The sequence below is a fragment of the Manihot esculenta genome, chromosome 11 (assembly GCF_001659605.2).
Source record: "Manihot esculenta cultivar AM560-2 chromosome 11, M.esculenta_v8, whole genome shotgun sequence".
In the NCBI taxonomy this organism is placed as follows: Eukaryota; Viridiplantae; Streptophyta; class Magnoliopsida; order Malpighiales; family Euphorbiaceae; genus Manihot; species Manihot esculenta.
Window position 1 is genome coordinate 31816898 of NC_035171.2, and position 12760 is coordinate 31829657.

Here is a 12760-nt window from a genome sequence, read left to right on the forward strand (position 1 = left end):
TCAATAAGGAACAGAGGTGGCAGATCCATCAGGTTAGCTACTCCAATAAGACATAATATCCCTGCATTCCTGCAAAATATGCAGTATGTTGTCCAAGGCTCCTTTGCTTTTCACTTTAATGTTTGTTTTGCAAGGGTAGATACATCCAACAATTGAAATTTTAAACAATGGTGGACATGTTAGTATATTCTTAGCCTATCCAATTGTCTCCTAACTTACATGATAATCAAAAGATTCATTGCCCAGGTTAGAAAAGTGAACCATGTTGAAGAGCAAGCACGAACCTTTCATTTTATTCCTCTTCTAGAGGCAATATCAGAAGCATTTTGAAGCCATGACTGGTATATTTGGCCTGGAATCATGGTTTCTTCCTGATTCATTGTGCGAGTTGCATGTCTTCTTTTTTGCCATTTATTAAGCCCTTGACCCCATAGATCCTGTTTCAACCCCTCTTTCAAGATCAGATAAACTTTTATCGTCTTTTGTTAAGCTAACATGATCATACATAAGAGCTTCTTTAATTAAATTACTTTACCTGTCTGCTTGCCTTGCATTCATCAGATGGTTGATTGACTTATTTTTCTAGATAGCCTTCAATTTCAACAGCTGCATAAGGCAATATTAATGTTAATATATGTACACAGCTAGACGTTTTCTTAGTGAAAGTTCACAAGTGTTCGCTCTATCAGTCAAGGCTTTAGAGTAAATGCTAGAATGACCACATAATGTTTCGGTTCATTAAAATGAAGAAGGAAAATGATCAAATTGTTCTGTAGTTATTAATATACACTACTGTATGTCATCATCAAATAGAAAACCCATATATGATTCAGTAGTAAAGGAATTCACTACAAACATTTAAGAATCTCATTTTTGGAAAAAACAAATACATTAACAGAAGTTTCACATCCAGGAAAGACAAATAAATAGATAAAAACATATAATGGATTTTTTTTTTTTTTGAGATTGCAATATATAATGGAAATTGGTGAAAGAAAAAAAGGCTGCATTAGATAATTGCATAATCCTGTTGGAAAGCTAATTGCATAACCCTGTTGGAAAGCTAATTGCATAACCCTGTTGGAAAAAGGAAAAAAATGTAAAAGATTGTTTAGAATATCATGAAGATAAAAGAGATAGAAACAAAAAAAAAACATCTTGAAATGCGCACATATCATGTTACTGACATGGAGTTTCATTCTGTCAGAGTTAGGAGGGTATGAGAGTAGGTTGGATCTTCATATGATCTCCAGAAGTGAAGTTTGGTTGTGTCTCCTCAAAGCTATCACAGATAATACACAAATCAACACGTTCAAACAATTTGATGTTCTTGGCATTAGCTGAGAGAACAACAATGGTTAGCTTAACGGAAAAGTTGCACACGTTCAAAACAATTTCCTGCGAAGGATTTGTTTGTTTAACATAATAGCTTAGATCACATGTAGAAAGCGAAATTTATGTTTATATTAATTTACCAATTGCAAAATGGGCTGCTCTTTGGAAACTAATTATGGCGTTTGTATCAGTCCCTTGGTTATCGGGCAGAGTTGTTACAGACTCCTTCCAGCGAACAAATCACACCAATTAATAAAAAACGAATATTGCAAAAAAAAAAATCTTGTTAACTAATAACTACATGCTCATGGGTCACAAGCATGGATCATCGGATTCGGTTGGGCAATTACTGAAAGCTCATTTAATTTATTTGGGTCGGGTCAATTTCAATGGGCAATTTCCACCGGGCCGAATCTAGATAGTAAAAAGTAGATTGTCGTTTGAGCATTACGTTCAATACGTCGAATAGAAATTGCTAAAAAAACATAATCATTATTTTTTTTAATCGTAAAATTTCCAAACAAATAAATATTTCCAAACTAATTTTCAATAGCATTTAAAATTATTTTTTGATGTGTCACTTGAAATAAATCATATATGAATTATAGTTTTACTTAAAATTATTTATTAAATTAAAAAGAATTAATTTTTCATTTTCAATTTAAAAATTGGTAAAAAAATAAATTAAGTTAAATTTTTACAAATTTCTTGATTTGAAACAGGAAGTGAAAGGAAAAAGTTAAACTTATTTCAAACAAAATAAACAAGTCAATAAACATAAGTTCAACATTTTATGAAAATTCAACTGTTGTAAATTTATAAAATAATAAATAAGTAGGGGTGTAAACGAATCGAGTCGAGCCAAATTTTGAAGAGTTCAAGCTTGTTAGAATTCAAAACGCCATAAAGCAATGAAACCATGCAAGTTTGTTCACATTTACCAGTAGGAATTGAAGAGAAGAGAAATGAAGTAAAATATCCTCCTCCTCACAATATCCAAAAAGGTTGATAAAATTCTTGTGATTCACTTTTGATAATGTCTCAATCTGAAAGAAAATATCTGAAGGAATTAGAAAACGAGGTTGCATCATAAGTCCTTATAGTTCAATGTGATTAGCTCATAAAGTACCTTCTTCCTAAATTGAACTTCCAAATGCTTAGGCCAATCCTTGGAAGATGTTACTGCAACTGAGGCCACAGCTATTTCAATGCCACTGGACAATGTTCCCTTGTACTGTGTACCAATTGGTGAAGAACCAATTACACTACTGAAATCTTCACAGCCTTCTTCAAGCTCAGATCTTTTTTAAGCTTCGGTACACCTGAAATGCAAATCTTGAGTCATGCAAGTAGATAGCCAAAAAGGGTTGAACACGGACACACCATATGGAAGAAAGATGTGGAGCAGCTTACACTCTAGATGCACATGTAAAATGGTTTGAAGTTTGAAACCTCACACCCTCGTACAAAATATAACTTTTCCACTTGGGAAGAAGAATTACCAGTTACAAATGCTTTCTGAAGTTGCCCACTCAATCCTGTGGCCCAAGGTTTGACAGTAGCCTTGTTAATTTTATACACATAGAAGATGACAATGGACATGGCAAGTAGTGCACCCCCTATGGCACCAGCAATTATAGAAACATGTTTTTTTGATGAGGAAGGTTTTCTAGGATTATTAGAGGATGGAGGAGTTGGAACTAGAAGAGGATTTGAAGCAGAACCATTAGGTGAAGCAGAAGGGGGATTTGGTTCCAGTGGAGTTGGAAGAGAAACAACTGCAGGGGGAGAAGAGGGTGCCGGATTTGGTTCCGGTGGAGGAGATTGAATGGAGTTATTTACAGGGGGAGAAGGCAAAAGCGAAAATGGTGGGGCTACAGATCTAGGTGGAGCCTTTCCAGATTCAGAAGGTGCTTCTGGAACAGAGAAACGACTTCTTAAATATGGTGATTCATTCACTCGAGGGGCATTGGCCACTTGCAGCTGTCGCTTGTTAATTGCATTTTCAGTTTGCACAGCATTCCTGTAAAAAATATGGGGGACAAAGGCATAATGTAAATATGTAACAGCATGGAACAACAAAGAAATTACACAAATACAGAGAAGGGGAAGGGAAGGGAGGGGGGGAATGCAAGACAATTTCATTTCATGAAAACAATGAATTGTTTGTCACAGAGGGGCCATTCCTTTTCTCAACGTCCCCCATAAAGGAGAAATTAAATCAGATGGTTCACCAAAAGGTGCCCAAGAACCTAAAACAATGTTAGTGCCACTAAAATTGTCTCAGATTTACAGTAGACTACCAGAAAAATGTCTTATCTTGACCCATACGAGAATATTCAACTGACATACCGTAAGGCAGATCTTTCATTGTAAGATGGTCCTTTAGCTGCACTAGCTAGTTGGTTTTCATCTACTTGAAATTCAGAATGTGTTTCTAGTCGATGAATTTCAGGTGATAAATTGCTGAGAAGCCTGTTGTTGTCCAGGAAACTAAAACATATGCACAAAAAAAATGGAGTTCATATACTAATGGAAGCAAAAGATAATCTCAATGGAGGAAAAAAATTGTTCAACATTATCAACTTACAGGATTGTCAAAGAGAGACTACTGTCAAGGACAGGAGGGAGTGGCCCACTGAAGTTATTATTTCCAAAATCTAGCCCCTCCAACTCCTTCAACTCTCCAATCCCTTCAGGAATGATGCCAGTAAAAGAATTGTTGTGCAAAATGCTGCAGCAGAACATTAAGCCATATGACCAAAGGCAAAAAAATTCTGAATCAAAGGACAGAAGGTAAATTTATGTTGCCTAGTTGATACTTACATAGACTTTATGCGAACAAGGTTTCTGAGGTCAGGTGCTAGTGTTCCTCCAAGATAAAGATCTTTCAAGTTCCTGAATATTACATATTTTTCTTTAGAATAAAATAGAGAGCTTATCAGCAAGTAGTATCACGTTTAAAATAACCATTAACTACAAAGAGAGTAACACTGATTTTCTTTTCAAGTTTTACTCAATCTGAGCTGATTCCATTAAGTTCTAATCAAAATAAACCGAACTTGGAAACCAAAGCACGATTTAAGGATTCTGATTCAAGTTGCAAAGTTTACATATCACCAGGGAACCCAAAAGGTTCCCAGGCACAGCAGCACCTGATGTGATATAGTTTTGAAAAATGTTCTCACAATGCTGCAGACTGCAGCCAAAAGGGCAATCAACAAAACATGTAATCCATAGATCAAGCAGCATAAATTATAGTAATAGAGTTACTTTGATCTGATAGAGTCATCCAAAAAAGTAAACTGGAAACCAACGGATGACTTCTCAAAACTGCAAAGTAATAGCTAGAACACACTTTAAACTTGCCATCCAAAACCAAAAGGTTATGTATTTTTCATCGCTGACTCGCATAATCAGCTTCAGAAATTACAAATTTTATCAAAAAAATGCATCTCGAGCCTCAAAACTTTTCCCTTAAATTTTCCAGTATCAGAACAGAAAAGAAAACGAAAACAAAAGGCCAAAATTTTTCAGCAGAGAGAAAAGATACATACAATTCGACAACTTTGCCATCAGAGCACTCAACTCCAAACCAATAACACGGATTAACAACTCCATCCTCATCCTTCCAATTCTTCAACGCGTCGTACGGATCACTCACTATTCTTTCTCTAAACTTCAATAACGCTAAACCTGCAAACAGACCACCAAATTTCACCAACCATTCTTCTCCACTTTCCCAAGAAACAAACAGAAAACCATATGTAGCTATATACCTTCGTCGTTGAGCGACCAGCAGAAAATAAAGTTCTGGTAGAGCAAAAAGAGAAGAAGAACTCTAAATCTGATGAATTTCCAGGAGCAAAAAGAGAAGAAAATAAACATCATAATCTTTAGGAATATTTAAAATATTTTTCAAATTAAAAATATTATAAATAAAAATATTCTCTCCTAGCGTTATTATTTTTTAATTAAAATTTTAACGAGCTACCACAGAATATTTTTATTAATTAACGACTTTTTTTCTCAGATTAACAATTCATATAATAATTTTCTTATATGCTTCTACATGTTTTTATAATATATATATAATAATGTAAGTTTTCCTCTGTACTCCTTTTATAACTCGATACTCTCGCCTTTTCCTCTTTTTTAAACCTAACTTCTTATTTTTTCTTCTCCATGAGAAACTATCTGCTTCAATTAACTATCGATAAATAAGAAAATATAGTTGTCCCTATTAATTTAAGAGTCAACAAAAGTAAAGCGGCTCATCCCGTCAAGGATCGGAATAAGAAAAAACAATGATCGTTTAAGATATGTTAATGTATATATATATATATATATATAAAGAATTTAAAATTGGACTCACAGATTTAATATGGTAAGTGCATTTAAGTAAATTTGATAGAACTCTCATATTCTAGTCTCTCAATTTCTAATCCCCATTCTAAAAAAAAAAATTAAAATTATTTACTTATTCAAATTTTTATAATAAAGCATGTTAAATTTAATTTTAAATTAATTTTTTTTATAAATTTGACTAATATGTATTTAAGTTAATAATTTTCTCAATGATATTTTCTAAAGCATATTATAGTAGCTATCCATGATTTGTTTTTTTTATGTTGAATATTCTTCAATAGGTATGGTGTATGACTGAAATACTGCATTTTCCTTTTATGTAATAGAAATTAGAAATCGCTTATGTTTGCAAAAAACAAAGAAAAAGAGAAAAAAAAGGAGAAATAGTATCACAGGGACTTGTTAGAAAAATAATAAACAAAAATCAACAAGTAAAGATTTACAAGTTTCACAAATAATTCATAAATCATCAAACACTTGCTGCTAAGTTTATAAACATCTGTGGTAAAAAAAAAGTCTATAAACATCTAATCAAACAAATCCCATCAAATAAAAGAACCCAAATAGGAAGATCCCCACTTTCCTGTATTCCATTTTTTTCTAAAATAGAAAATAAGCAAAAGAAAAAACACCAATATTATTTTATTTCTATATTTCCTATTGTGGATAGAGGGCTAAGTTGACATACCTCGCCGCTTCACGGGATAACATATGCCGCACTTAATCAAACCGTTTACATTGCACGGGATAACATAGGCCGCACTTAATCAGACCGGATGTGCAGGTCCTAAACCCATGCTTCTCAGAGTAGATCTTATGGCTGCCATTACTGTGCACAAAGAACATATCTCAGCCCTCCACAAACATCACAGACGCTATTAAATTTAATTTTAATATTGTTTCCTACAAACGGTAACCCACCAATCAGCTTACTCAACTCACCACTCTCATTCATCTCCTTGATCTCCTCGGCCCCGCCAACATACTTCCCTCCTAAGAAAACTGCAGGTAACCTAACTTTTTTGGACACAGTAGAGTGGCTGAGATCACCAAGTAGGGCTCACACACGTCCGCCGGAGCCACCTTCACCTAGGTACTTCTCCTGCTCATCTTTCAAAGATATCAATGCCATTCTCTTAGAAGAACAAAATGGATCCAAATCCCAACCCCAAACCCCCAGAAGACCCTCCATTTTCCACTGCGCCTCCCCACTCCACTGCCACCACCGCAACCACTCTAAAACATTCATAATTTAACCAGGGTGAAATTATGAATGTTTTAGAGTGGTTGCGGTGGAGTGGGGAGGCGATCCGGACACGGTGAAAAATGGAGGGTCTTATGGGGGTTTGGGGTTGGGATTTGGATCCATTTTGTTCTTCTAAGAGAATGGCATTGATATCTTTGAAAGATGAGCAGGAGAAGTACCTTGGTGAAGGTGGCTCCGCCGGCCGTCTCAGGGAGGTGTGAGCCCTACTTGGTGATCTCAGCCACTCTAGCCACATTATATATAGAGAGAGAGAATGGAAGAGACATGAGACTAGTTAGGGTTACAAAGTAGGACTGGACCGGGCCTTTGGTGCTATTAAAGAAAGGGATTCTATAACTTTAACAATAGAGTGTCTGATCAAATTCTTGATTCATCATTGGTTTAAATCTTCGGAGGTCTTTAAAAATATTAGATATTCTCAATATTTATTCTAAATTTGAATTTAGTAAGAAGGAAAGTAATTATATATAAAGTCAAGTTTGCTTGGAAAAATTTGAAGTTATGGTAATTAATTATTTATGAGTTTTTAATATTAATATTTGCAAAAAAGATGTCAGCCAATTGGGAAAAAATGACAATGCAGTATATGGTAATATTTTTAATTCCTTGGTTTCGAGGATGTTCAGAGATATGAAATATTTATTCTAAATTTGGATTTAGTAAGAAGGAAAGTAATTATATATATAGTCAAGTTTGCTTGGAAAAATTTAAAGTTATGGTAATTAATTATTTATGGGTTTTTAATATTAATATTTGCAAAAAAGATGGAGCAAATTAGGAAAAAATGGTAATGCAGCACATGTAATATTTTTAATTTCTTGATTTCGGGGATATTCACCAGTAGCCAGAGGGGTGCATTGAGATCTGCCAATCCCTAAATAATTTTTCTCAGCTAATGTGGAGAACTCCAATAAATTCTGTTTACGACTATAGAACTTAATTGTGCCATATGTATGAGCAAATGCATGTGCAGGAACAACTCAGAAATCATTATTGAAATTTTAATATCATTTCTAGAATAAAAGATGTCATAGGATCACAGTGGTTTCTTCCCGCTACTTCCATCTTAGTAAGGAAAAAAAATATTTTTTAGTGTATATGGTATAAGAAAACTAATTAATTTTTTAATTTTAAAAAATATATTAAAATATTTTTAATATTTTTTTAAAAAATAATAATTATTTTTTATTAATTTTAAGGTTAAATATTATAAAAGAATTTAAAATGTTATGAATATAAAAAATTAATTAATAAACTTTTTAAATATCTAAAATATTAATTAATAAATTTTTAAAATTATAAAAATTAAATAGTAAAATATTTAATGAATAAAATTAACCTAATCATTTACTAATAAATTTTTTAAAATATTTAAAATATTTTAATATATTTTTTAAAATTAAAATTTTTTATAAAAATTAAGTAATAATTTTTTCTTAATGCTTAATATTTTGATTTAGTGATTAAAAAAATAAATTATAAAAAATTATCTTTTATATTCAACTAATCACTAACATAACTACTATTCCCTACTAAATAAGGTGAATAATCAGTTAATAGTTTAATAAAACGGTTAATATTACAGAAAAAAGACTCTTATCATCAAATCTTATCCATATGCTTATATGAATAATCATCCGTCCTTAATAAGTGAGGCTACACCTAAAATTTTATTGAAAAATGAGAATTATCAGTATGGACTCACATTTAAAAATTAGAAAATGGGGAGCAAACAAAAGGAATTACATTCCCAATTGAGTCATGGTTCGGTTTTTATTTTGAATTTAAATAGTAATCTGTTAGGTTTTGAAGCAAAATTAAAATAAAATCAACATCAATTTAATTAAGTTGTTTTATTTTTCTTTAAATCAAATTAAAATTTGATGTATGTCACTTTTTTTTGCATGAAATCGTTGAATTGAAATCAATATTTAAGAATTTTAGAATATGGGCGTAAATCTCTAATTTCATCTTTCACGTTGACCTTAAATTGACCACCATGCATTACATTATTTATTTAAATTGAGTAGTAGCTTTTTATGATACAATATTTAAATTTATCTCGTACTTTTTTTAATGTTGTTTGTTATAAAATTGACAAAATAAAATAAGATAGAGTTTAATTTTTAAAATTTAATAAATGCTCACCCGAAAACATTCTACATATTAGTATATTGGCTAATATTATTATTAATAAAATATTGTTTACTATAAAATTGACGAAAATGTTTTTTATAAACTAATAAATCAATAAATTGAGTTATTTTTAACTACATTTGATGGGAAGTATATATTTGGATCCAATTTATTATAGATTAATAAATTTTTAAAATTATAAATAATAAATTATATTATAAAATAATAAATAAAATTCACTTTAATATCTTTTTTTTTTTTTGAAATAGGAGTTGGGGGAGTAGAACCTTAGACCTCTCAAGTCTATTAGGATGCATTTTCCACCAGGCTAAGCCTCGAAGTGCCTTTAATATCTATTAACTTCATAATAAATCTAATTCACTTAAAAATTTCTCCTTTTAATTTTTCCATTTTGGTTCAACTTGTGCACCACTAATCTATCCAAACCGGATTTTGATGAGTCAACTTTTAAAACTAAAATGGTTTTTAATAAATATATTTAAAACTAAATTTATGAGAGAAACATTTACAAACATCAATAAAATGTGTAATATAACTATTTTATATTTAATTTAATTATTTATTTTTAAAGTATAAACAATGATGTGATTTAACAAATGATATAAAATGAATTTCATTGTTCATCTCTCTAAAATAATAATGAAAGAACATTCACAAAAAACCACCCTATGCAAAATCGGTTAATATTTTTAATAATTGAACTCGTTCAAATACGATGAAAATTTATATTAAATTATTTAAATTCATTCTAAAATCAATTATTATGACTCAAACTAATACTATATTTATATAATTTTAATTAATAATTTATAAATAAATTTTTTAATTAATAATTTTAATTTTAAAACTTAATATTTCATAAAATAATTATAATATAATTTTAAATGAAAACATATAAAAATTTATAAATATTATTATAAAATATATATTTTAATTAAATTAATTATTTATATAAATAAATTTAGATAATGATTATTCAATATGAAAAATCCAAATCCAAGCAAGTCTACCATGAATTTAAATCAAAACTATTTTAAATCTAATTATATATTTTATTCAAATTCATTGTAATAAAATTTCATCAAATTAAATATTCAAAAATATTTTATTTATTCAAATCTCTAATTTATATCGTTTCATAAGATATTTAGCTATCAATTGTATTAAAAAAATAAAAATAGTTAGGGAATATATTTTTTTAACTTATAAAAAAATTAATTATTATGTAATTATACTTTAATTCTTAATACATTAGGGACAAAGACAAACCCAAATTGGCCACCCATGCATGAGTCCCACAGAATCACGTGCATGCATCGTCTCAAACACTAATATCTTTCCTCTTCATTAATCATCACAACATACAGGCCATTTCCCCATTTCTGACTTCTCTATCTCCATTAATGGAGAGGCCGCTCATCGAAGTATCAGACTCAGAGGTTCGTCTAGACTTTATGCTCAATTCCAAATGCCGAGCCAACGTCCGCCTCAGGTCTCTCTCCGCCACTACCCCAATAGCATTCAAGGTCCAAACTTCATCGCCGCACAAGTTCCTGGTTAATCCACCAACTGGGCTTATCCCTCCTTCATCCTCTACCATCTTTCAAATCATACTCAGACCACAAACCCATCTCCCATCCTCTTTCCCTCGATCTCCCTCCGACCGTTTCCTCCCAATTCATCCGATTTGACTAACCCCGATTCTCTCAGCTCATGGTTCTCTTCCCTTCCTCTCTGGTCAACTCAAGATTTTAAGCTCAAGGTTGCCTTCGTCGGTCCATTTCTTCTCCGGCACGCTGTCAGCAGTGGGGATGTTAACTCTGTGAAGAATATAATAAAGAGGCAAAGGTCGATACTTTCTGAGTTGTCACCGAGAGAGGCTGAGTCGCTCCTTCGAGTTGCTACTGAGTTGGCTGACCCTGAGGGTATGGTGAACTTACTGCTTGAAGCTGGGTTGAAGATTGACGCACGGGCGAAAGCGGATGATGTGGGCTTTCATCAAATGGACGCAAAGTGGCAATCCAAAGGCTGGAGCGAGCTGCACGTGGCAATAGCATTTGATCGGACGGACGAAGTTTTGGATTCATTGGATAGTTTTGGGCCATTGGATTTGAGAGATAAAGAAGGAAGGACACCGTTGCATTTGGCGGCAGGTAGAGGGAATATCAAGTGCGCTAGGGTGTTGGTGGAATCCGGTGCAGATAAGGATGCTAAGAGCAAAGATGGCAGGACTGCACTGTATAGAGCAGCGGCAAATGGTGACCATAAGATGGTAGAGATGCTAATTGAGATGGGTTCTGACCCACAATCGCAGATAGTCATGGCCGTTCAGCTTTTGATGTTTCTCGGGACAAGGGACATGTAAGGATAGTCACAAACTAGAGAATCCAGCTTGAAATAATTCAGACTACATTATTAAGAACCTTTCTTTTTTAAGAACCTTTCTTTATTGACTTGATTATTCCAATTTCTGATGATGGAGACACTGGGTTTTGGTACAGAATAAAAAATGAAATAGTGTGCTGGAAGGCGTGTTGAGTTTCTATGATATTCAAAAGTAATTATACAACTAAAATTGTCAAGATTAACATGATTTCCTAAATAAACCTAACTTTTATTTTTAACAGTGGCCCACAAATTCAATTAACATGCCATAAATAGTATCAAAGGGACTTGTTAGAAAAATAATAAATAAAAATCAACAAGTAAAGATTTACAAGTTTCACAAATAATTCATAAACCATCAAACACTTACTGCTAAGTATATAAACATCTGTGCCAAAAAAAAAAAGTCTATAAACATCTAATCAAACAAATCCCATCAAATATAAGAACCCAAATAGGAAGGTCCCCACTTTCCTGTATTCTATTTTTTTCTAAAATAGAAAATAAGCAAAAGAAAAAACAGCTACTACTTCCATTCTAATATTATTTTATTTCTATATTTTCTATTGTGGATAGAGGGCTAAATTGACATTCGCCGCCGGTTCACGGGATAACATAGGCCGCACTTAACCAGACCGTTTACATTGCACGATGTGCAGGTCGTAAACCCATGCTTCTCAGAGTAGATCTTATGACTGCCATTGCACTGTGCGCAAAGAACATGTCTCAGCTCTCCACAAACATCACAGAAACTATTGTTTCCTACAAAGGGTAACCCACCAATCAGCTTACTCAACTCACCACTCTCATTCATCTCCTTGATCTCCTCGGCCCCACCAACATACTTCCCACCTAAGAAAACTGCAGGTAACCTAACCTTTTTAGAACATGTGATCATCTGTATCTCGTCGAGATACCCGGCATCCATGGACAAATCTCGCTCGTCAATTGGGATGCGAAATCCACGGAGGATTGATCTGACGGTTCTGCAATCTTCGAATGTTTTGCGGACAATGCCGAGGCTGGTAAAGTAGAGGATGATCTCGTGGTCATCCTGGTTAGGAGGTGGTGAAATTATGAATGTTTTAGAGTGGTTGCCGTGGTGGCCGTGGAGTGGGGAGGCGCGGTGGAAAATGGAGGGTCTTCTGGGGGTTTGGGGTTGGGATTTAGATCCATTTTGTTCTTCTAAGAGAATGGCATTGATATCTTTGAAAGATGAGCAGGAGAAGTACCTTGGTGAAGGTGGCT

General features: G+C 32.8%; 1 protein-coding gene and 2 pseudogenes across 1 annotated transcript; 1 reads left to right on the forward strand and 2 right to left on the reverse strand.

Annotated features, from left to right (window-relative positions):
- Nucleotides 1-19: 19 nt before the first annotated feature.
- LOC122725103 lies at nt 20-6741 on the reverse strand (annotated as a pseudogene).
- A 3708-nt stretch (nt 6742-10449) lies between these two features.
- LOC122725108 lies at nt 10450-11636 on the forward strand (annotated as a pseudogene).
- Nucleotides 11637-12092: 456 nt separating this feature from the next.
- On the reverse strand, nt 12093-12688 carry LOC122725046 (uncharacterized protein At5g39865-like). The gene is made up of 2 exons (XM_043961467.1): nt 12611-12688; nt 12093-12566 (listed from the first exon to the last, which is right to left on the reverse strand). The coding sequence occupies exons 1-2, from the start codon at nt 12686-12688 to the stop codon at nt 12093-12095; spliced, it is 552 nt and encodes a 183-aa protein (XP_043817402.1).
- Nucleotides 12689-12760: the final 72 nt, after the last annotated feature.

Excerpts from the sequence above, each read along its gene's own strand:
- LOC122725046 (XM_043961467.1), bottom strand. The coding sequence starts at position 12,688 with ATGGATCTAAATCCCAACCCCAAACCCCCAGAAGACCCTCCATTTTCC. Across the intron at positions 12,567-12,610 it reads CCCACTCCACGGCCACCACG|GATGACCACGAGATCATCCT; the intron begins GCAACCACTCTA and ends CCTCCTAACCAG.